Genomic DNA, 26,370 nt, shown 5'->3' with positions numbered 1-26,370 from the left:
AGTTCTCACATTTATATCCCAAACAGCATTTTATATAATACTCCGACTGGTTAATAAGGAACTCCAGAAAAATAATGTCTGTCCTGTCCAAAGCCTTTTACAGGGATGAGGTTATATGAAATGAATACACGTTTAGGGAAAATATTTCAGCTCCCTGGAGATTGTCGCTGGGTTTCGAATAACATATTAAGCTTCATAAAGGATGAGTAATCCCAAGCTATTGGGTTGTCCACCTTGGATTTAAAATTAGTCTTTAAACAGTATCTTCTTCACCCCAAGGATCTACCTATGAACCTGGGGGTTCATGGCTGCCTGTGTCTTCATCACAGAGCAAATAAGTTGTCTCAAATACCTGCAGCCAGACAGGCATGTATCCGTAGTGAGATCCCTCAGAGATGAGTGATTGTTTAGTCCATGACAGAAAGCCACAAGTGGTCCCAGGAGAGAGGACACAGGATGATCAAACGGCAAAAGCCCTGAGTTCCCATACCTGCAAGGTGCTCTGCTTTTTTTTCAATGTTTATTTGAGAAGGGGGCAGAGAGAGGGGGGCATACAGGATGGAAGCAGGCTTCACACTGACAGCAGAGAGCCTGATGAGGGGCTCGAATTCACGAACCGTGAGATCATGACTTGAGCCAACGTGGGACACTTTACCGACTGAGCCACCCAGGCATGCCACCTTCAAGGTGCTCTCTAATGCCTGTGTTTCTGCATAAGGTAAGGTCCCCTTTCGGCTTCAAGCTCGATTGGGCCAAATGCTTAGAGACTTAGAGGCAGGATTTCTGGTATGTTAGAGGTAGCTATGACTTGGGGCTGAATGGAAACTTTTCAGTAGCATTAACAAGCTTTTCCTCTGGGCAACCAACCCTTCCCTGCTTTTGGTCCCCCATGCTTTGGAGGGGCTGATCCCAGCCCTGGCTTCAGTTCCGAATGTCATCCAAGTGGTGGAGGACGATTACAGGATGGGCTAGTGCACATCATTCCCCAGGATTGGAGATGGTGCTCTCTGAACCTATACGGAGCAGACAGTGCAGAGAGGCAGATGCATGGGTACACAGTTGGGGTCACCTGCCCCACGTCAGGGTGCCTTTATGTGCATCAGAGTGCCCCTGAGGCAGAGACAGTCCACAGGCATGTAGCTCAGCAAGAAGACACTGCCTTTGTGCAAGCTAGAAAATGGGTCCCCAGCCTTTACATGAACGTTGCCTAGCTCTAGGATGTACAGCCTGAGAGGGAGAGAGAAGAGAAAGGGAGAGAGAAGAAACAGGTTGCTTAGAACAGAGCTTAAACACCTGGATCCAGCTCTTCTTGAAGCCTGCTTCCCCAGATTTTTTAGTACCACAAAACTTCATTTGCTGCCTAAGCCAGTTTGAGCTGAGCTTCTGATATTTGCATTTGAAAGAGCTGTGACAAAAAACTTAATATACAGAAACTCAGCAAGAAATGGCAACAAACTGTTGGCCCTTAGAGAACCCAAAAGTGTGCGACAGAACACTGCTTCTCACATACTAAAAGAAAGGCCACTTCTAGGATGGCAGGCATCTTGCAATAGCTTTAACCAGGAAAGCCTGGAATGTTTTAAAAACAGCACAGACAGAATGAGGCATTTCTGTCAATTATGGTAAGGAATCGCCATAAGAACAGGATGGTCTGGGCATAGAACCAGAGCAGCTGGACCACAGAAAAGAGAACGAATAGAATTTGGAAAAGGCAAATGGGAATCCTGGCAGGGCCAGAGTCGAGGAAACTGTTTTTGCCAGTACTTCTGGAGCAACAAGAAATTTGGGAGATTGGATATATCAAATTGCCTGATTTACTGGTAACATAATGATGGGATATGATGATGCTTGGATGAACTTCCAGGGCATTGGGTAATGTTACCTGGTCATGTTGCGGGCTCCTGCCATCTGCAGAGACCTCTCGGTTGTGGGCAACAGGCCAAGTTAGGGAAGTCTTACACCACGTATTACGGAGAGCCCTGTGGGCCGGGATCCCTGAATCTCACTACGACCACCCTCTTGGGAGGGCTTCATTGAGTACACTCGGCACATGCTGTCCTTGAAGAACTTGGTGGGTTTCACTAGTCTGATCTCTTCACAGAATTTGGACCTGGCTTTTCTGGAAGTAGAGTGGGGGCTGCCCTCGGAAAATGTATTGCCCCTTAAAAAAAGCAGGGTGGATGCTCTAGGCCCCATTATCTCTGGCAGATGGTGATTACCTCTGCATTCCTTTAAACGTTGAAACAATCTGTCTTAAATATTTAAACACTTGGAAAGTATCCTTATGGATTAGCCTCAAATGCTGATTTTCTCAAAAATACCTCAAACAGTAAAACTCTACACAACTTTCTGAAGCATTCTCTGAACCCCATTGAAGCCCACTGCTGAAAATGAACAAGGCCAAATGTTCTAGAAGTCTGGGGACTTTCCTCGTGGGCTTGGAGCCTCTGCCGAGGTTCTGTCCTTCCCCCACGAACTTTCAGTCTCACACATTCCAGCAGAAACTCACAAAGTACCACACAGCACATCTCTTCCAGTCATCAGCAAATCTCCCAGGCTCTTCCAACCGTAGGAAGAGAGATTCTCACATTCTCGACTGGGTGCTGATTTGGATGTTTAGACAAACAACACCCTCTATCTTGGAATGAAACAAGTGTGGCGAGGATGCCCATAAACAAAGGATGTAATCTTAATTCATCGTATTTTCCCCCAAGAGCAATTGAATTTATTAGCTATATTGCTAATCCTGAAAGAAGTCAGTGAATACAAGTGGTGGGGCATTGATGTGCAAGGGCCTGTCCGAGGGGCTCAGATACCATGCGGCTAAGCCAGCAGGGCACCCCTCCAGCTGTGCAGTGCAGTCAACAATGTAGGTGCCCATGAGGAGGTTCTTCTCCACACTGAGAGTCTGCTTCAGACTAGCTTGTACGACCAGAGAAACAGGAATGTCTCCTGATAGCTTTGATAGCCGCATGTCCTGTAGACCCCCAAACCCCTCTTTCACCCCTGTCAAGTCTGATAAACTGCCCCTGTCCTTACTCACAGGATAGCTGGGGAGGCTATGTGGCTAACCTGTGTGTTTCTGGGGTGCAGGCTGCACAGCTCATGAATCCTTATTTCCAGGGGCGTGTGTGGGCTCCCAAGTGAGCTTATCTGGAGGGAATTAGACCAGGTTACTTGGCCAAAGTTGATCAGAGCCGATTTTGTTCCCCTGACATTTGGGCAGGCCTTCCTTGGCCCCTCACCCCATCCCAGCCATGCTTCCTGACTCCTTACACCCTATTACTCTACTCTTTATAGTAGAATATCCTAGAATTGGCCTCGTCACCCTGCTTGTGGTTATTTCTTTACTCTTGGTCCTTCTACTGGGTTTTAAGAACCTTCAAGGCACAGCAGTGACATTATAATCTCTGCCTTTCCTATACTTAGCATAGATTTTGGAACAGAGAAATCGTAAAGCAAATAATATTTTTAGTGGGGTTTTAATACTATATATATGTTGTGCTCTATTATTAGCAACAATTTTTTAAAACGTTTGTTAACAAAAAATAAAAATAAAAAAAATAAAATGTTTGTTAACAACAACACAGACTAGAGATGAACCTCTTAGCCATTCCATAACCGCACAATGGACATGTATTCCCTGCCAGTCACTTCTTGGTGATCTATGCTTTCTCTTTAATTTTTACAGTTAGGAAATATTATCCCTTCTTTGAAAGGGGGACCCTGAGACTCAGACTGCAGGCCTGGGACGAGGCAGACCTGAGACTCAACTAGAGATCTCACTGGCATGACAGTCAGTGCTCTTTACCTTGACTGTCCAGAAATCACACCTAGAGAGGGGTTGTAAGTATCTACATCTGCCCTCATGGTGGCGACCCATTGAACTTAAGGTAAAATGCAAAAGCCCTAAGGAGGCAGCAAGCCCTGTGTGTTGTGGCCCTGCCTCGTCTTCACCCTTGTTCATCTCCGGTTCAGGTCACCCAGTCGCTTCTTCTTCCAGTTAACTGGCGGCATCCAGCTCTTTCCTGATCAGGAACTTCCCACATGCCCTTCCCTTAGCCAAAAACACATCCTCAGAATACTTCCGTCCATCTTCCTCCTCCAGATCTTAACTTAATGGTCACTTTCTTGGAGGGGGCATCTGATCGGCCCAAGTTAAATTCTCCTCACATCATAATCTCTCATTGTACCTGTATTTTCCATGTCTCTTGCTCAACACGAGTAATAATGATCGATTTATTTGTGTAGTTATTTCATATCTATCCCTCCAGAGAAGTAGAGTGAAGTTACCAGAGAGTGAGGCCTGTACAGTTGCACCCCTAGCTCATAGCTCAGGGTCTGAGGCACTCTGGGTTGACACCTATTTACTAGTGGATGAATGGGTAGATGAGAGGATAAACATGCTGACTATTTCCTCAACTGCTGACAGCGTGAGTCCACATTCGCTGCACAGGTTACACAAGTAGGTCTGAATCGTTGCTGGCCAATTATTGACTTAGCCAACTAGAACTTAAACCAAAGGCCTTCCCGATTCTTTGTTCCAGGTCCAGGGTAGATTCCTGGCTTCTGTGCAGAGAAAAGAGCTATTCTGCTTCTTACCTGGACATGATCTTTGTATAAAGACGCATATAGTTCCTGTCCTCTTCTTCTGTAGTTCTCGATACACGACACGAAATCCTGGAGGAGAGAAAACAGGTCACAGCTTAATGACAGTTGTGATTTCAGATAAAAACTTCTCCATTCTGACCAATTATCAGGGGAAATAATGGTTACAAGTTTTGTTGGTCAACTCAGTCACAACCTCATCAATAAAGACTTCACTTACGCTGACACCACACACACAGATATGCACACACGCACACACATGTGCACACACACATTCACACACACACACACATACACGTCTGTGGGTTACTTCCACTTCCAGCTATCGTGAGCTAGCTTACAACAGGTCAGTCTTTCTCCCAAGAATAAAAAGAAAAGCCATATTTGAATAATCTGCTTTAAGGCAGCAGAGAGTACCAACAGAGCCAAGACTTAAGACGTCAAGATCTTGGAGATAAAGAAAACTCACTGAGATGTGCCCAATGCCTGATATCTATGAATTTTTGCCCCTGGGATATTTGCAAGTTTGCAAATAACACAAGAAGTTGAGCTGAACAGAAAGTGGTGGGTAAGAAGCAGAGAAGCTTAACAGAACTCGTGATGCTTTCAAGTGGCTAAGGAGACAAAAATAGGAATTCAGGCTCACCAAGACACCTAGGCCATAAGAGACCAAGAGTCCAGAAATAGGACAGTACAGAGCGGCAAGCCCAGCTTTCTGCACTGATGTTCTCTTTTAAGCAGTTTCTGATTTATAAGCAGTGTAACTTGTAAAAACCAACAGGATTTGGGCTTTAAAGTGGGATCTCTCAAGGGCTGCGCCGTAGAAATAAAGGCGGATTGGAAATAGACCAGGTCTTACAAAGCTGAAACCTGACTTCCAATGGGCTCAAACTCTGAGTACATTACAGTGATCTGCCCCCACTCCAAGTACATGCCAGAAGGCAAAGAAAGTCCTTTCTGGAGAAGGATCCCACCATCTGAAGCCTCTGACTGAGAATTTTCATACGAAATGCTCAGTAGTCAAGCAGAAATTACTAGATGTGCCTGTTAAAAGGATGAACAGAAAAACAGATAATAAAAACATACCCCCACATATATCCAGACATTACAGTTACCACACATGGACCTTAAAATAATGCAAGGTAGTCCAAAAAATGCAGAATGGAGGCTTTTGCAAGAGATATGGAATCTATGGAAAATAACCAGATAAAATTTCTAAATCTGTGAACTGAATTAATTGAAATTAGAAACTCCATAGGTAAGTCTGATAGCAGAGTGGATACAACTGAACGGAGGGTGAGTAAAATGGAAGAAATATTCTTGCTAAATATGATGAGATATAAGTATGGAAAATACTTAAGAGATAAAGATAGTGAGATACGTATGTAATATAGAGAAAGCATCTAGCGTATGTGGACTGGTGTCTCCAAAGGGGAGGAGACAAAGAAGCAATATCTGGAAAGCTAATGAGAATCTTCCCAAATGGGTGAAAGACTCATTGAGCCACAGATTTGAGAAATTCTGTAAACCTCAAACAAGAAAAATACAGTTAGAAAACCACCCAGAAGCCCATCACAATTAAACTGCAAAAAAGAAAAAAAGAAAAAATATTCAAAAAGACAGCAAAAGTTCTTATCATCTTTAAAGAGGCGACAGTAAGAATGGTAGGGGCCAGAAGAAAACGGAACAACATCTTCGAATCATGAAAGAAAAAAAAACTGACAAGCTCAAAGCCTCTACCCGGTGAAAATATCTTTCAAAAATAAAGACAAACCAAAACATTTGCAGGCGAATAATACTGATAGAATGCATTACCAGCAGAACTGCATGAAGTGAAGGAGCTTTTGGGGTAGAATGAAAATGATTTCATATTGAAACATATATCTTTGGAATGAATGAAAGACTACAGAAATGGTAAATATATTAGTATATCTAAATGAATTTTGGCTATTGGAAAATAATAATAGCAATAATAATAAAAACTTACAGGATTTAAAAAATAAGAATTAAGATACATGAAAAATAACAAAAGATGGATGGGGTAAATGAAATAGTGTCCTAGGTTTCTTCAATTAAAAATTTGGGGGGGGGGGGGCGCCTGGGTGGCTCAGTTGGCTGAGCATCCGACTTGGTCTCAGGTCATGATCTCACGATTGGTGGGTTTGAGCCCCATGTCAGGCTCTGTGCTGACAGCTCGGAACCTGAAACCTCCTTCAGATTCTGTGTCTCGCCTCTCTCTGCCAGCCCCACCCCCCTACCATGCTCTGTGTTCTTCTCTCTCTCTTGCTCTCAAAAATAAACAAACATTTAAAAAATAAATAAATAAATAAATAAATAAATAAATAAACATTAAAAAAATTTTTTTAACTTGGAAAAAGGGTCTAATTTACATTAGACTTTAATAAAGCAAATATGCACATTGTAATTTCTAGGCTAACCACTAAAAACATAATAAAAGAATATGTGACTTCCAGGTAATAGAAGGGAAGTACAATACTTTAAAATAGTTGATAATATGTTGAAAGAGGGAAAAAAGGAATAAATAACAGATATTACACACAGAAAATTTTAAACAAGGTGGGTTTAAACTAAAATTGTCATTAATTACATTCAACGTAAATAGACTAAATGCTCCAAATAAAAGATAAACTGTATCAAAAAGGAAAACCTAAGTAAATGCTACTTAAAAAGAGATACTCCTTGAAACAAGGACACAAAAGGTTGAAAGTAAAATGATGGTAAAAAAATAAATAAATAAACTAGATGAAGGCTAACCAAAAGAAATGTGGTAAAACTGTACCAGTAGTAGTCTTTAAAGTAAGAAGTGTTATTAGGAATGAAGACGGTACTTCCTAATGATAAAGGATAAATACACTAGGAAAGTATAAGTTCTAAATGTGAGGCATCTATTAATATAGCTTCAGAATATATAATATATAACATAACAGAATTGAAAGGAGAAGCAAACAAGTCTACAATCACACTGGAAGAAGGTAACTTATCTCTCAGTAACTAACAGAAGAAGCTGACAAGAAAGGTAGAAATAAAGAATATTTGAAGACTATAGTAGGCAAGCCTCATCTGATGAATTGTTTAAAAAATTGCAGAAAATAAATGATACAGAACGCTCAAATGGAATTACTACTAAAACCTGCCACAGGATGGAACATGGAACAAACATAAAATAATTTCAAATGACTGAAATTACACAGAATATACTTTTTTGAACATAGTGGGATTAAGTTACAAACAAAATTTTTTTAATCCCCATATATTTAAAAATTAAGCAATATTATTTTAAGTAGCCCATGGGTCAAAGAAGAAATCAAAATGGAAGTTAGAAAATATTTTAGCCTAAATGAAAATGAAAATATCACATAATGAAGCATGTATGATAGAACTAAAACTTTTTTGTGGGAATATATGTAATATACCAATAGTATTATTAGAAAAAATAAGCATGTAAAGTAATCTATCAAGAAATTTGAAAAACAATTTAAACTCAAGGAAAATACGTTTAATATCTCCCCCAGAAATTCTGATAAAGAAAAAAAAAAAACAGTCAAAAGTTACCAAGAGCAGGAAAAAGAAAACGAGACATCATTCTAGATTCTACAAACATTTAAAGAATCGTTATGAATAACTTTATGCTAATACATTTGAAATTTGGATGAACTACACACACATTCCCCGGAAAACATAACTTACCAAAACTGATACAAAAAGAAACAGAAAATCTAAATTGTGCAATGTCTATTACAGAAACTAAATCTACAAATAAAACTCCCCCAACAAAGAAAATTTCAGGCCTGGGCATAAACAGTAATTAGAGGATGATAGACCAAATTTGAGAAAAAATTCAGTGGAAATCAGCAATAGATAAAGCATAATGTGTCACTACATAATTAATACCAATCCTTCTTAAATTTCCAAAAAATAAAAACAAAAACAAACAAAAAAAAAAAAACAGAAGAAGAGGGAACACTTCTAAACTCATTTTATGAGGCTAGCATCATCCTGATACCAAAGCCAGATAGACATCACAAAAAGGAACACTATAGGCCAATATACCTGTAAACAGAGATGCAAAAATCCTCAATAAAATACTAGCAAATAGAATTCAACAGCACATTACAATAATAATACACCACGACCTACTAAGATTTTTCCCTAGGATAAAAGGATGATTCAACATCTGCAAATCAATCAATGTCATATACCACATTTACAGAATGAAAGAACAAAAGAATATGAGCACCTCAAAAGACACAGGGAAAGCATCTAACAAAGTTGAACATTTATTTATGATAAAACTCTCAAAAAAAGAAGTATAAAAGGAATTTACCTAAACACAATAAAGGCCATATGTGAAAAGCCCACAGCTAACATCATAATCAGTGGGGGAAACCAAAAGCTTTCCCTCTAAGATCCACCAGAAAGCAAGGATGCTCACTGTTACCACTTCTATTCAACATAGCACTGGGAGTCCTAGTCAGAGCAATTAAATAAGAAAAATAAATAAAAGACATCCAAATTAGAAAGGAAGAAGTAAAATTATTTCTGTTTGTAGATGATATAATCATATATGTAGAAAACCCTACATACTCAACCAAAGAAGAAAGAAAGAAAGAAAGAAAGAAAGAAAGAAAGAAAGAAAGAAAGAAAGGGAAAGGAAAGGAAAGGAAAGGAAAGGAAAGGAAAGGAAAGGAAAGGAAAGGAAAGGAAAGGAAAGGAAACTGTTAGAACTAACAAATGAATTCAGTAACGTTGTAGGATACAAAATCAACATGCAAAAATGAGTCATGTTTCTATACACAAAGAACAAACTATCCGAAAAGGAAATTAAGAAAACAGTTCCACTCACAATAGCAACAAAAAAAGTAAAATAAAATAATGTAGACCTGTCTTCTCAAATAAAACAACTGACAGTATTTTCTGACAATGATAAAATTAAGCTTTCAAATTTCAAATATTAGAATGTTAGAAAACGTGTATCTGCCTCTATAAGCTTGACAGTAGCTAAAATTTTTAATATTGGTGGTGACATGAACATGTTTTTTTCCATATTGTCCAAGGAAATGTGTCAACATTAAGGAGATCTACGTAACTCAAGGAACCAATATTCCAAAAGCATGTTAGACGCATGTTATAAAATCATGTATGAGTTAAAATATCCAAAGTGCAAAATAGACCAATATGTTAAATGGACAAAAAATTAACTGATAAAGGTTTCAACTAACCTTTAAGAAGCTATTACTTGTTGAGTTTTGGTGTAGTATCAAAGAACGTCTATAAGTTCCTTTCTGAATTCAAACTGCATATCTACAGGGAGCTAGATTTTCTTCATATATTTCAACCAAAAAAAAAAAAAATACAGTACAACTGATTGAGTAAAGAAGCAGATACAGGAATTGAATCCAGCTGTCTTCTTACTAAGCCAGACAGATATTAAAGAGACCTGCAAAAATATAAAGCAATACTCCCCTTTTAATAATTTTTATTTTGAAAAACATATTCATTAAAAGTGCTATTTATTTTTAAATATAATGGATTTGTTACTGTTACTTTTAAATGAATTAATAAAATGCATTACTTTTTAAATTTTATCTTAATTTCTAATGTGGTAAACATCAATAGATACAATAGACATAAACAAAGCTTTTTGGAGTCCCCAGTCATTTTTAAGAGGGTAAATGGGTCCTAAGAATTATTGTTCTAACACTATGAAAATCAATGAATTACCACTCCATGCAATGACATAGATAAATTGCACATAGTCTGGAGGGAAGTAAGCCAGAGAAAAGCATATATACTATGTCATTTCATTTACATAAAAGTAAAAGCATGAAAAACTAATGTGTGATATTAGAGGCTAGGATAATGGTTCCTTGGAGAAAAGAGGGGTCTAGTGACCAGGAAAGAACATGGGGTTTGGGAGTGCTTCTGGGTAATATAATATAATGCTATATTTTCTTCTCTGAGTATTGGTCACATGTTCACTCTGTTAAAATTCTTAAATGTGAATATTTGTGATCTAAACACTTTTTTCTATGTGTGTTACATTTCAATAAAATAAAAAAAGTGCTTATCAGCACAGATTCAAAAATATGAAAACAATATAATTGTAAAACCCCACTTACAGTTTTGAAGTAGTGGGAATAGAATGATTTCTTTCTTTTCTTTGATTTCCTTTTTTTTTTTTTTGCAGAGTTTTCTTTCATATGGCTGTTTACACATATTTACACACATTTATAAGTAAAGCAATCATTATGAGCATTGTAAGTGACATAAAATGGTGACAAATTTGACTAATTTTACATCTAAGGCAGAAGCCCAGACCTCTTTCATATACGGTGCTCTGGAGACTTGCAGCAGAAGAGAGCTCTTGGGGACCACTTGGACACAAAGCAGCTCCTGTCACGTAGCACATGTGCCACACATCTTGCCAAAAAGGGATGGATGGGCCTTGTGTGGGTGACCCCAGGGGCTTAAATGGGACCAGAGCAGGGAGTTTCAGGCAGGCAGACTCTAGCAAGACATGTGACAACATGTCCAGACTTCCATGTTGCTCCGTGTTGCTAAATGAGGGTCTGGAGGTAGAAAGAGAAGTCCAGGGACCTTGGTTCTTGGCCCTTACTACCTACAGTACGTGGGCGAACCACTTGATATGTCTTGAGATTTGATTTACCATCTATAAAATGAGGTTAACAGTATCTCTTCTGATTATTCCAAATAGATGTTATGAAGATAGGGTGAGACTGTAGAATGAAAGTACTTTGTAAACTGAAAAGGGTCACCCAAAGAGACTATTTGTATGTAGGTCACAGATAAGATCAGTTAAAAACAGTTGACTTAGATGGTCTCTTCGAACTTCACAATTAGATAAAATTCTGTGTGAGTTAAGTTATAAACCATCTTTACTCTTCAAAAAAATAGCCTCGCTACGATAGCTATAGCCCAGGGGTGTTTGCATCCTTGCTCAGATACTTCATTTCTAATGTCAAATTTACTCTCTATTGTTAAGTTCAGAAAACATTCATTGTCCTTCTCCTATTTTCCAGGCGCTGAAGTACAAAGATGAACCTCACATCTGGTTTTGTGGAATGTGATGGAAGAGACAGATGGTTATGAGCTGCCATGACCAATGGTGAGACAGACCTATGCACGGGACATGGTAACACAGGACCCAGTAAACACACAGAAGAGGAGACCTCATCACCAATCATGTTCAGGGAAGGTTCTGTGGTTGAGATGTTGCTTTAGCTGTATGTATCTTAAAGGAGAGGTTTTAAATAGAAGTCTGATGCGGTCCATTAGCATTTTAATTGCTCACTCTTACAGCAATTTGAAAGACTGGAGGTAGGGAGCCCCCTTAGGACACTACTGTCACAGTTACAAGTGAGACATTAGATGGAGGAATGAGTAAAGTGGAGAAGTCAAATTCAAGAACTATAAGAAATGTAAAATTGGTAGGAATCAGTGACTGTATGAGAGAGTAAGAATTTCTCCAAAATTTCTGGTTTGCCTAATTGAGTGAATTAAATTAGATAAACTAAGAGAAATTAAGAGAGGATGCCTGGGTGGCTCAATCAGTTAAGCTTCCAATTTCAGGTCAGGTTACTATCTTGTGGTGAGTTCGAGCTCCACATCGGGCTCTCTGCTGTCAGCGCAGAGCCATCTTTGGATCCTTTGTCGCCTTCTCTCTCAGCCTCTCTCTCTCTCTCAAAAATAAATATACATTTAAAAAAGAGAGAGAGAGATCACAAGTACAAGAGAAAGCAAGTTTAAATGATGTGATGTGTAACATGCTGAATTCAAGTGTCAGAGGTATGGCTGCACATCCCTAGAATAAAGCTCAGATGAGACATCCCAGGTTGATGAATTTGTGAGTCATGACCAACCAGATAATAGGCAAACCCTGAGAGATGATAAGATCCCTCCTAGAGAGTAGGTACAGAGAGGAGACTGGGGAGACAAGGTACAAAAGCTGGAAAACACTAGCAAAGTTCGGGCCGGCAGGAGAAAGGTTAGAGAGGTTTAAGGAAACCCATAAAGAGAGGCCATGGAAGCCAAGGCCATGTGACCACAGTGAATGCACCAGAGAAGTCCTGTAAGATGAGGCCTGAAAACATCCATTGGATTTGTCTGCAGGAACTGGTCATTGGCAACTTCTGAGAGTTGTTTCAGAGGGATGATTAGATAGCAATAAGTCAACTAGAAATAGGATAAGGAAGTGGAGACCATGAGTGTAGGCAACTCATTCAAGAAACTTGACTCTGAAGAAGAGAAAAAGAGGTGGGAGCAAGGTCATAGGATAAAAGAGGAAGAACAGAACTCAAGTGTATTACCGCACTGAGGGGAGCTTGGCAGTGAATGGGAGACAGTTGAAAAGCAAAGGAAAAGGTCCCTGATGGTGCAGGTTCTGCCAGATAAACGAGAAAGGATGAGATCGGCAGCCCAAGTAGAGGTTGACCTGAGCACTGGGGGAGGGAGAGGCTCTTCGTGCTTGGAGGTGAAAGGAAGGACCTAGCACTTTACAGAGGACAAAGAAGTTTCCATGTGCATTATCACATTTAATATTTAGTCTCCTGACAAATCTGTATGATGATAAGTGGGATAAGCAAGGGTGAATGACTCCAACAAAACACTCCAAGGAAGTGGAAGCCCCGGAAGATGAGCTCTTGGAGGCCGCCATCACGTGTGTCTCCCTCACGCGCATTTCCACCCCACGCGTCTCCACAGTGCTAGGCAAACACTCCTCTCCAGTTGGGCTTTGAGAACTTTCATGCTCTAGGAAGTTGTCACACTTGGTATGTAGAGACAGGAGGTGGGTGATTTGGGTCGGTTCAAGGGCAGAGGCCCATCTGCCTGGGCAGCAGTGAATGTGGCACATGGATCAGGGACAAATTCAGAGCAGAGCTCTGCATCGTTTATTGGAACTAAATAGCCTTTGCTTAGCAACTGCCTGTGTGTTAAAGAGTTTGAGAACCTATGAAGTAGAACAAAGGGCCTCAGAAGGCTGTTTGGAGGTTTGAGAGGGTCCAGATCTGGTTTAGAGCCCGTGCCCTGCTGTCCCAGTGCCTCCTTAGGGAAGGGCTTGGCTACAGAATCCAGACCAGATCTTGGACTGGGGAATGGGGCATATCCCACTGTAGGCTCACCTGCAAGTGAGCTGACCTCAGCTTGGTAGGGCCCACCTTTGCCAGGGCACCCCTGGGGCTGGCCAGATGCTGGTGACCCTCTTGCCCACACGGCCCCACAGGAAGTGCCTGCTGTCCTCTGATGATGGTCGTTACACTTGTTTGTTTAAAGCATCATTAGCCCTGTAATCACAGCTGTGTGGCCCTGCAAACACAAGGAAGGCCAGCATCTGAAGACAGCCTCTCAGACTCTGCTCAGGAACTTGGGGCCAAGATTACAGCTAGAGCTCCTGGCCTCTCCAGCCAAGCACCACACGTGCTGGGTCCAGGACTGAAGTCTTCACCTGGACTGTTACCTACTGTGTGCTGACACTTTGTACATCTCTTTTGAATCCTCACCATTTTCTCTGCTTGTAATTTCTTGCAAAGAAACCCTAAGGTACATACACAAACATTCACTGACAACATTTTCCACCATCCCAGGTATAGTAGCACAAAATGAAACAACGTAAATATCAACACATGGGAGGCTGGCTCTTCCTTACGAGACAGTATTATGCAGTCATACAAATCATGCTGTCCCAAAAGGCCACCACTAGCCCACATAGCACCTTTGTGTCCCTTTTTGGGCAGATACTGTCCTGGACCTTGATGGATGACTTGAATAATGGAAAAAAGGCTGGATTTCAGCTTCCTGTTGCCACTCTGGCCAGATGCCTTTGCGTGCAACCTATACAACTGTTCACTGCAGCCCTAGTGGCAAAAAAGATTTAATGATATGGAACCAGGTTTTCAATATATTGATTTTTAAAAGGAGGTTGGACAGCCATATGCTAACAATAATAAGAGTTAAATCTGTATAGATTTGCATAGAAAAGAAAACCTGAAGGAAAAAACAGTATTGTGGCCAATAATGCTGTTGGCCAAATAGTGTCAGTTCTCTCCTCCTATAGGGACATGGCATGATCGCCCTTCCTGCTACCTTTTAGCTAGGTGGGGCTGGGGAGAAGTGTGCAGAAGCTTAAAAGAATCATGAGATATTTGCTAAGTTCTTTTTTAATTGCCATGGTAACACTCAATGTTCTAGATGATGGCTGCTCCACGAGCTAATGCCTCTGAGGGAGGACAAGGCACGGTAAACTCCTGGCCAACTCACAAGGCACTTGTAACACAAGTGAGAAATAAGCCTTCGCTATTTTAGGACAATTCAGTTCGAGGATGTTTGTTACCGCAACATAACCTAACTTATCCTGAATAATACACACTCCAAGAATGTTAGAATGATTACAGTAAGGATGCACTAAAATACATGTAAGGCATGTGGATTCATGTTTGTGATCAATGGACAAAAGATCAAGAGACCTACGGTGAAAACAAGTGTGAGATCAACTAAATACTCTCAGCAAAGAGCTGGAGCGATCAAACGCAAGATAAATAACAGGCTTAGAGGATGATAGCCCAAATTATAAAATAAATATGGATGAGACCCTACAGATATAAAAAAAAGATTGAATAAATAAATAATGGGGCAGAAGAGAAAAACCTTCCTTACAGAAGAATTTCAGATAATATATGTAGATGCTTTCCTTACCAGGAGCCCACTCTGAAGGGTAGGCTGGTCTTTTTTTTTTTTTTTAATTTTTTTTTTAACGTTTATTTATTTTTGAGACAGAGAGAGATAGAGCATGAACGGGGGAGGGTCAGAGAGAGGGAGACACAGAATCTGAAGCAGGCTCCAGGCTCTGAGCTGTCAGCACAGAGCCTGACGCGGGGCTCGAACTCACAGACCGCGAGATCATGACCTGAGCCGAAGTCGGCCGCTTAACCGACTGAGCCACCCAGGCGCCCCAAGGGTGGGCTGGTCTTAAGGACTTGCTTCCAAAAAACCAAGTATGGGAAGGGGAATGAGAGGAAGTCTGCAGTGGAGAAATCTGGGAGACAGCACCAGGACCATGTGACGATTTACACGGGTGTCACACACCCCTGACCTGATGCAATGTGGTGAAAGCTCATTCTTCTTTGTGATCTTCCTTCCAAAGCTTCACAGCCCCAAGCGAGTTATGATAAATATTAGACAAAGCAAAATAGAGGCATACTCCCCAAAACATCTGACCAGTACTCTTCAAAACTGTCAAGGTCATGGACAATAAGGAAAAGTCTGAGAAACTGTCACAGATCAGGGGAGCCCAAGGAGACACGATAACTAACTGTGATGCGGTGCCCCTCACTGGATCCCGGATCAGTGGGAAAACTGGTGAAAGCAAAATGAGGTCTGGAGTTTAGTTACTGCAATGTACCAACGTCAGTTTCTTTGCTGTGACAAATGCACCACAGTAATCTTACATGTTATCAACAGGGGAAGCTGGGGGAGGGACACATGGCAGTATTGAATATGAAGATGGAAAGTATATGAAAGGTATACCTAGACAAAAAGTGTATTAGAAAACACACTGAAATTCTCACAGCTTCCCACCCAAACCCCATTATGAAACTGCGACGGAAGGCAAGAGTCACTGCTCTCCCAGCTGGGCACGGCTCCACAATGCCCTTGGGTATAAACAATTCATTGCACTGAGTGTAATTCTCATGTTCAAAGACAAATGGTTTTTTGGCAAATCTCGTTCCCCCTAATTGCACGAGCCAACCACTTCATCAGACACTTAACAAAGAAACAGTAATTAATTCCCCAAATGGTGGGAAAGCTGTGCGGCGGATATGCAGACGTATGGTGCCGAATTCACAGAGTCAAAATGGTATTGTTCTCAATGAACAATGTGAAGGAACTGTGAGAGTACTGTTGACAGCTTGCTTTTCGTTTCATGGATATATGTTAAAACTTAATCTATATAACATGACTCCACTGTAGGCAACCTTCTTTACAAATCTTTTAGGTTACAAGTATTCACTAATAATTCCATAAAAAAAAACAAACAATAACCGTTCGATGTGGGTGTCAGATCTAGAGTCCTTTCACCCCTGGTTTCTCTGGCCAAAGAAAAATGAGACAGGTTCAAGTCAAACTCAGGTGAGCTCCCATTCCTGGAGGCAGGAGTGAAACCAGATGTGGAAGAGACTGCCCCCACCCCCCAACCACGGATCTCACGTTCTCATTGGTCACTATCATCGTCACTCACTGGTCACCTTTTCTCCATTGGTGGGGGCTGAGAGGAAGAGAGATTTGATTAACAGTGTAATGTCACCAGGTGGCAATGAGTGACAGAAGAAACCATGCTCTGTGCACGCACTTTGTAGGTACCATGAAACCATCATTAATACTCTTCTCTTTCCTGGAAACCTCCTCAGGACTCCCACGATAGAGCAGAAAACTGTGAGAGCAGTATTCTGAATTATCGTGGCTGGGTTTCCCACTAGCACCCTCCCCCCATTAGAATAAGCTCCTTGGGGACACTGCCCATCTCTGTCCCCAAGGGCCAGGTAAACAGAGACAACAATAAGTTTGAGAGATTGACATGAAACTCACAGACCCTTGTCACTCCTCTGGGCCATATTTTCTGCAGCTGTTTATTCCCTGTGTGGAGTGAAGCACTCCATGTGGTCAGGATTAAGAAGATCCATCAGAGCCAGTGGCAACACTTTCAGGTCTGGCCTTCATACCCCCTGCACTTTAAACCCATCTGAGGGGCGCCTGAGTGGCTCAGTCGGTTAAGTGTTCGACTTCGGCTCAGGTCATAATCTCACAGTTTGTGAGTTCGAGCCCCGCATCAAGCTCTGGGCTGACAGCTCAGAGCCCGGAGCCTGCTTCAGATTCTGTGTCTTCCTCTGTCTGCCCCTCTGCTGCTTGCACTCTGTCTCTTACATTGTCTCAAAAATAAATGAACGTTAAAAAAAATTTTTTTAAACCATCTGAAAATCAGGATTTTCCTGACTATAAAACATTCAATAAAGTTCTTCTGTTTATGCCTTCTCTGTAAAGGCTGATGCATCTACCTTTAAATATAAGTCCTTGGTGGAGACCTGGTTTGGGTTACGTGACAGAAGCAATTAAATGCTTTCCTTGTGTGTTCATTCATAAGCCACGTATAATATCTATACATGTGCACATAAAATGTCAGCAGCCCATCGTGAAGGAGGGGCGTGTGCCCAGCGAGCCAGGTGCGGTCATGGTCGAGGGGTCTTTGCGGGATATCTATTTGGACAACTCGGGCCAGGAAACGCTCTTTTCTCCAAGTGCCCAGATAATTGCACTTTTCTCTGCTATGGAGACATAGCCCCTGGATTCTTAATAAATGTCAAGCAATACCAGAGTAATAATCATATTTCCAGCAATAATGACAAACAACTGGTGCTCGGAGTGGCTGAGGAGGGACCAGATCACCACAGCGCAATTCATCTCTTGTTAAATTCACTCACATATTAATTTCTAAGATGAACGGTGGTTTCCAATTTGTCTTTTTTGAACTGTGATGTTTTTATTAAATTCAATCGTCATGAGTGCATGGAGAATGACTACTCAAAACAACAACAACAACAACACACCAGTGCAGCAAAGGACAAAGGCTTTGGGATTGCGGGTAACGAGTCTTCTCGACGAAGCCACCCTCCCTCCTCTTTGCCTCCTCCTTGAGCGTCAGGGCCTCCATGAGGCTCAGACAGATGGGAAGTGTGAGAAAAGAGATATCTGTTGGTGAAGCCGCCAGTCTGTGATGCTTTGTTATGGCAGGGTTTTCACTCCAGATAATGCCCAGTGCTGAAACTGCCATGTCAAAGACAGAAAACAAAAGGAGACTGGAGCTTGTAGGAAGGATTCCTTCTTTAGGCTTTGAGAAGAGAGACAAGGCCACCTTGGCCGGGACTGTCCTGCCACTGCCTGCCTCCAGAGCAGAACTCTTGACCTGCGTACTCAGGACGGCCCTGACTGCAATCTGGGTCCACAAGAGGAGTTACCTGAGGGTGGCCCTGACCGTATCCCTGTCCTCCTTGGTGCTGCACACACTTGCTCACCTCAGCTCTCTTGGGAGGTCACCCCAGGGCTTGCCAGTAGGCACCCACTGTTGGGCTGTTTGTCGCTCACAGGTAATGCAATCAACACCAACACACCTGCCTCCTCCCTTAGGCTGGGCCCTCACAGATGCGCCACTGTTGAGTGAAGAATAGATAGCTGTGGTTGTGCAGGGTCACGGCCAGGCTGGAGAGGGCATGGCAGGCTTTCACAAGGGGCGGGGGATTTAAAGTCCAGGAGAAGCAGTTGGTCCTCTGGTAGGGGGAGGCTCGTTCAGGCCAGACAGACCCACATTTGCCCCAGGGTACAGATGGGAGAAGACAGGGTGCACTGTAACCAAATACGGGTCTGCCCTGCAGACTGCACAGGACCGGGGCGAGGGAGGGGCTTAGAAAAGCAGCGAGGTCAGGTTTCTCGCCGCGGGGTTGTGGGTCTGTGTCCTATTCCGGACGGCGCGGCAATAAATGCTGGGTTTTGATCAGGGACGTGACATGGTCAGATCACATCCTTAAAAATTCCCAGTAGGGGTGGCAAGGAGATGCTGGGCAGGGCCATCTGCTTTGGTCTCCCTAGGTCCCTGTTCGCAAGCTCTTCCACCTCCCGGCAAAAGTGTAATTGATGGGTGGGGGATAAACGTATGAACTATGTTGCCTCTTGTTCCACAATGGCAGCCAGAAAGCTAGAGCACAGTATAGATGCTTGGCTGTTACTCTTTATAGACTGCATGTTAATGATCTTAATTCCCCGGGAATTGGCTTTCTTCTTCTATTATTATTTTTTCTGATCTCATTTCTGTGTTTTAGCACATGCATCCTTATCTGAAGGTAACATAAATCCTCTGGGGAGTGAATCAGAATATAAATAAATACATGAAATTAAGATAAATTGGATATGATATTCCAGTAATACCAGACTAGCAGCTAACCCACAAGGCAAATAGATGGTCACAACTGTCCCTCTGCACCTGAAGGGGCCCCTTCCTCACTACCAATCTTCCCTCGCATCCTTCCTCCCCTTCCTCCTCCTCCAAGTCTCAGCTCAAACACCTCCAAGAAGCTCATGTGAGGCCCTGTCTCATCTGGGCACTTCTTGGGCCTTAACCTCCTGTTACCCTGTAATTATTACACCCTTCTAAGAAGGTGGGCTCCCTGGTCAGGGACCCTGTCTGTACTGGCCTTAACTCAAGGGCCTGGGATACGATAGGACATCAATGAATGTGCATGGGATTTTGGAGGGAATGTCTGCAGAAGAAATGGGTGCTTAAAGATGAGAGAGAGAGAGGGAGAGAGAGAAATAGAGACGGATACAGATATAGTCAATGATGCAGACATATTTTCTGATCCCCCAGAGAAGCTAGTATGGCACTCGACAGCTGGTTCCTGCCACCCTCCTCCTGGATCACTCTCCCGTTTGAGCTCCATGCCCCATTTATATGGATCTGTTCTCAAATACACCAACTCATTCCCACCATCCCACTAGCTGGGCCCATTTCGGGAATCGACATTCCCCAGGTGCTGGATGGCTACTCTTTCCTCTCAACTGAATTATCACATCCAACCCACAGTGATCACGAGCCAGTCTCTAAGACACCATCTATTTCCTCCAGATCGTGTCACACTATCAAATATTTTCTCATTTATTCCCTTTTGCTCACAGTCCGTTTCCCAAACTGTGAGCGGACACCTCATCTCTTGCCCCAGCCCATACAGCAGCTCTTGGACACAGAGGTCCGAGGGTGAGGGACCATTTGCAAGAACTGATCCGACACAGACCCATTCAACTGCACTTTTGATTTACTCAATGACCTCAGCTAATTCTTCAACACCCCTAATTATACCAGTAGATCCACCAGCACCCGAGGACCCCTGAGCCTTTCTCCCAGGCCACCAGGACTAGACGGTCATGGTTCCTTCTGCTGTCTCCACTCTCCTCCCCCCCCCCCCTTCCAGGCCACGGAGTCGAGTCTTCACCAACCCCCATCGACAACAGCAAAGGGAAGGAAATTTCAGAACTTCCTGTTCTGAGACTTGGAAACACTTTTTTAATTAACCAAAATGGTTTCTCATAATAGATGGGTCCCAGGGCGAGAACGCGGCTGTAACTCACGTGGCAGGCGCCTGGCGGCCGAGCTGGGAGTGGGGCCTAGCGGGTTGTGAATGGCAACAGCGCCTCGGGAGGGCCCCGCGCTCACTCTCCACCCCGTCACCATCTGCCGTTTTATCATTTACATAGTTTGGGACACTTCTGTCTTAGGAACTCAAAAGCGTTCTTACATTGATGAATATACTTGTTTTAAAAATCCAAATCTGGACAAGGAAACAAAAAGGTGTTTCTCCCAACCTTATGTCATAATTTTTCAAAATTGAAAGCATTTTGTAGGACGATGATACCTTCCCCCAACCACAACATTGGTTTTGGGGATGCAGGTATGTCGCACATTAGAAAATCTGAACCTCAAAATAAATTCCTGGGTATAATTCGCCTTTAAAGTAAAGGACTGTATTCAGTTTTCAAAAGGATTCAACCCAGGATTCCTTTAAATTGCCAGGTCCCTAAGTTGATTTCAAATCTGTTTCAATTTATAAAATCTTCACCTGTATACATTTTTTTCAGAATCGCATCTACTGTAATTCTTCTTAGATGCCATCTAAGGAGAGAGATCAATAAATGACAAACGGATTCTTTAAATATAGAGATCACGGGCCATTCATCTCCGTATTTTTAGAGAGGAACACTCTGTCTATTCAATGAATTCCTATGCTGTTGAATTGCATAGGATGAAGTATTTGTGTACATTCAAATATCGTGGATTGAGCTGCAGACTTGAACCTCAAGTTACTTTGAAACATTCCTCAACGACACCCACTATATATGGTGCACAAACACAGCCTGATTTTGTAATAAAAATACTACAGAGATGAAAGAAAGAAAACCAGAAAAACTAGCAAAAGGAGGTGAAAGGTCTAGTAAACTTTTTCAGACTAGATGTTTCTGTTTGGATAGATGTCTCTGGAGAAGGAACCGAGTATTTGTCCCTAAAGACTTTTCAAACATAATTTAGATTCAATGCACCTTTCAACAGGCAGTGGTCGGGACCTTATGTTGAGAATATTCCATTGATTTGTGGAACTTGCATAACCTCAGTGCCTGCTCTCTTGGAGAGGGTTCAAGCTAAATCATCTAGCTGCCAAGAGCAGAGCAACTTTAGCCCCATTTCCTGTGAAGCTGAATGACCAGAAAAGCGCTCAGAGGTGGTTTTGGGCTGGTCTCAGGTGGGAGAGCCCTTGGCATCATGGCACATTTGTGGGGCATCATGACGCTGCCATCCCTTCGTGCCAGTCACAGAGGCGGAAATGTGTGATTAGCAGGAGGCAGGGCCACAAACCAGCCGTGGGATGAAGTGAGTTGCTGTTGGTATTGATTATTCATTTATTGTATGGACTTTGTATTCTTAGGAAGTCACGATATAGCAGACCGCACTTAAGGGGCGCCTGGGTGACTCAGTCGGTTAAGCATCTGACTTCAGCTCAGGTCATGATCTCACGGTTCATGGATTTGAGCCCTGCATCGGGCTCTGTGCTGACAGCCTGCAGCCTGCTTCAGATTCTGTGTCTCCCCCTTTCTCTGCCTGCCCCCCTCTCAAAAAGAAACATTAAAATTTTTTTCTAAAAGATAAGTTTTAAGAATAAACAGTTGAGAGGAAAGTTCTGGTAGAGACAATTCTGTTTGCTGAGGTAGGTGCTTGCTGCCTGTTAGGAGAAGGTCAACATCATCTGATTTTAGTAGTGGGATCCCTCGATCGGGCCAAGGTCTCTGCCAGCCTAGCCACTATCCTTTACATGGATTGGAAAAAGGAGCCCTCCTCCGGACTGACAAGTGAGAACAAAAATGCAGACCACATCACAACACACAGCTTGCCAGCAGAGCTGGGACAGATGTCAGGGCCCATCCCCAAACTGCCTATCTCTATGTAGATCCTGTGTGGGTTTCCTCTAGCATGATGCCACTGCTCGTCACAGTCCAGCTGGCCTCATGTCCCTCACCAGTCCCTGTACCATGATGCTGTCCCCCCACCTGCCCCAAGACACCAGCCTCTCTCTGCTTAGACTATGGGCATGTCTGCATCCACAGTTATGACAGTGATTCAGCAGACTCTACTCATGGCCAAACCCTGATGTCGATCCTTTCAAGAGAACAAGGGACAGTCTCTCTTAGGCCACCGTATTCTCTCTGCATTTATCTGAAATCTTGTTCACACAAAACTGAGGGGTCTGGATCCAGCACCACCTAAATCCATCCCTGGAAAAACCATGCAAAAAGTGATTGAGGATGTTCAAATATCATGAGCAGAGACTTTTCCTCCTCACTAAACAGGTGACATCAGCTCGATGCTCAAATGACCCAGTGTCTTCATGCAAGAAGATGGTGGAGATGGGTATCACACCCACGGGGCTCTGACAATAGATTGTGAGATTTAATAAAACACCTGCATTCTAGGATTCAGTTGGGATTGTTTAAAAAAATGAGAACTTTGAGACTTTGGGCATGGTGGCTTCTGTCTTAGGACCTTCTCTTCCAGCAAATATCTGGGGATGCTGTGATGTTTCAGGAAGCGTCCCGATCTGTCCCGATCTATAATAAAATTATAACATTTCTTCTTTTTTTTTGAGAGAGAGAGAGAGAGAGAGAGAGTGCAAGCAGGGGAGAGGGGCAGAGGGAGAGAGAAAATCTTAAGCAGACTCCACACCCAAGTGCACAACCATAAGATCATGACCTGAGCTGACATCAAGAGTCGGACACTTAACCGATGGAGCCACCCAGGCGCCCCAAGTTATGATATTTCATCAGAAACCAAAGGGCTGCCCTAAAAAGAAGAGAAATTTGAACTTGGAATCAAAGGTGGCCGTACCACAAGTCTGATCTGTGCAGCCTCCCTCTTCCCTGTGTGTGTAGGGGCGTGTGCGTGACCGGCTTTCAGCAAGCCAATGATTCCATTCCCTGATTCTAACCTGACAGGATCTAACCTAAAAGATTTGACCTAAAATGCCTTTAAAGGGCAAAGTCAGCTGGAGGTTTAAGTTAGAGAAAGCTCTCGGGAAAAAAAAAAATCAGTTGTGGTATTTTTAAACACAAAAGACACAAACAAACCAACATATGAAATAAAACACAAAGCACAGTAGCAAACATATCAACTAAACCCTGTGTCATATCAGTGCTATAACCTGGCAATGATTCAAACACTAAACAACAGAATGGCAACTTTAATATATACCATTAATAGCAAAATGTCTGCTTTTATTGAAGAAAAAAACAAAAACTATGTTGCTCTAAGCAGTTTTGAAATGAATATCTAATTCAAAACTTCCCCTGTGCATATAATTGCATGCTAATTTACATTTTAATTACTTCCTAAGAAATCAAAAGCATTTGTTGACAGTAGAACATAATGTCAACTTCACGGTGCACTGTTGGTGGATGCTTAATGAACTTAATTAGATAATTAGTGATGTTAATTATCCTTCTATTACGAAGATAAGGATGTCTCACAAATGATGCACTTGGTAAAGAAGCATCATTAAAGGTATCAGTGTTTGCTTTGTTCATTTACTTCTATTTTTCAAACTCCTGTAACAAGGACTTTTGATAGACTAGTAACATTTAAGATTTCTTTAAAATGGAAAGAGAGACGCCACCGTCTCCATCAGCACGTGACTGTTCTTCCCCGGCGATCTGGATAGTAACACTGGTGTGAGTGATGCTACGGCTCTTTCAAACCCTCTGCTGTTAGGACCAGTCGCCCATGTTCACTTCTGGTGTGGAGTTTCTCGTTCGAACCAACTCCTCCCTGGTCACCTCTCAACGATGTGATGAGTGGGTTCTAACATCAATTGTTTGAAGAATGGTGTGCGTGTACGTGTGTGTGCACGCGTGAGTGTGTGCGCGTGTGTGTGTGTCAAGGGAGTAGAGGAAATGAGTGAAAGTACCCTGATTGGGCACCCAGACCACTGGAAGAAAACCTAAAGGGCAACTCACACAAGCGCCCCAAGCACACACGCACGCACACCCATATGCACTCGCACACCGCACGCACAGGTGTTGCCCCAGCCTGACTGCGTTCCTGGGACCCTACGATGCTGTGTCTCCACCTCCATCACCAGGATGCCTTGCTCCCGTGGGAAGATCGGTTCCGGGTGTGGTGTTGGACACCACTGCCTGCAAGACCAGGGCTATGATTCATGCTACAGAACTTCAGCTGCAGTGAAAAAGGGCACTTCAGGGTTTAAGAACTAAGATAACGGACCTCATCATTTTTCTTTTTCTTGCTCCCTAATACCGCCACAATCAGAGTGTAAGGGACGTCCTTTCTGGAAATAATTCTAGTCCAGACACACCATGAAGAGCTCTAAGGCCAGGCTGGGGAGAGTGACACTATTTTTAGGGTCAGTTATCTCAGGAAAGGCAGCAAGAGAAAGTACGTGGTTGGCAGCCTTGCCCATGGCAATTTTAAAAACCAAGATTGCATTTAGCAGAAGACCTTAGTCACTGTGCTCCCATTCATAGAGCGATTTACCCTTTTCAAAGACTCTTTTTTTTTTTTTTTTTTCCAACGTTTATTTATTTTTGGGACAGAGAGAGACAGAGCATGAACAGGGGAGGGGCAGAGAGAGAGAGGGAGACACAGAATCGGAAACAGGCTCCAGACTCTGAGCCATCAGCCCAGAGCCTGACGCGGGGCTCGAACTCACGGACCGCGAGATCGTGACCTGGCTGAAGTCGGACGCTTAACCGACTGCGCCACCCAGGCGCCCCATCAAAGACTCTTTTTATTTTTTTTTATTTTTTTATTTATTTTTTTTTTTTAATTTTTTTTTTCAACGTTTATTTATTTTTGGGACAGAGAGAGACAGAGCATGAACGGGGGAGGGGCAGAGAGAGAGGGAGACACAGAATTTGGAAACAGGCTCCAGGCTCTGAGCCATCAGCCCAGAGCCCGACGCGGGGCTCGAACTCACGGACCGCGAGATCGTGACCTGGCTGAAGTCGGACGCTTAACCGACTGCGCCACCCAGGCGCCCCATCAAAGACTCTTTTTAAATCATACTTTCATTTGTTTCTAAGTGGTTCTATTTTTCTAACACAGTCCGATTTAATTACTTGCTCACAAGACTTTTTCCACCACTGAACACAACAGGATTTTCCAACACAGCATTGTGATTTCTCAAGTGCTTGATTTCAGGTTTTTTAAATCACTTTTCTCTTTCCTATGATTTTCAGTGGCTTTGTCTCTCCAGCTCTTCTCCTGATTTGACAGTCTCTCTGTCCTGCTGCCACGCCAGCAAGAACATATTATCAGGATTGTACCTCTCTCTCTAGAGCCTCTGGCTTGATTTTAGAAGTCTTCATGTGTCTTAATTTTCCCACAAATTCAGGCCACCTGCTTCCAAGCATCTTTTTTTTTTTTTTTTAGTTTTTTAAAAGTTTATTTAGAGAGAGAGTATGGGGGGGGGGCAGAGAGAGACGGAGAGAGAGAATCCCGAGTAGGCTCCACTCTGTCAGTGCAGAGCCCCACGTGGGGCTTGAACTCATGAACCGTGAGATCATGACCTGAGCTGAAATCAAGAGTTGGGCACTTAACCAACTGAGCCACCCAGGTGCCCCTTC

The 26,370-nt window shown here is 42.7% G+C and overlaps 1 protein-coding gene across 4 annotated transcripts in view; it reads right to left on the bottom strand.

The window, feature by feature from the left end:
• WDFY4 (WDFY family member 4) overlaps positions 1-26,370 on the bottom strand; it is a 297,123-nt gene that overhangs the window by 110,071 nt on the left and 160,682 nt on the right. For all 4 annotated transcript variants that reach the window (XM_045437996.1, XM_045437994.1, XM_045437993.1 and 1 more), the window contains one exon: positions 4,603-4,680. In XM_045437996.1, the coding sequence (XP_045293952.1) occupies positions 4,603-4,680 (78 nt within the window). The remainder of the gene's footprint in view (positions 1-4,602; positions 4,681-26,370) is intronic.

Source organism: Leopardus geoffroyi, chromosome D2 (assembly GCF_018350155.1).
Source record: "Leopardus geoffroyi isolate Oge1 chromosome D2, O.geoffroyi_Oge1_pat1.0, whole genome shotgun sequence".
NCBI classification, from domain to species: domain Eukaryota; kingdom Metazoa; phylum Chordata; class Mammalia; order Carnivora; family Felidae; genus Leopardus; species Leopardus geoffroyi.
The sequence above is the reverse complement of the archived record's forward strand: the minus strand, read 5'-3'. Positions and strand labels throughout refer to the sequence as shown.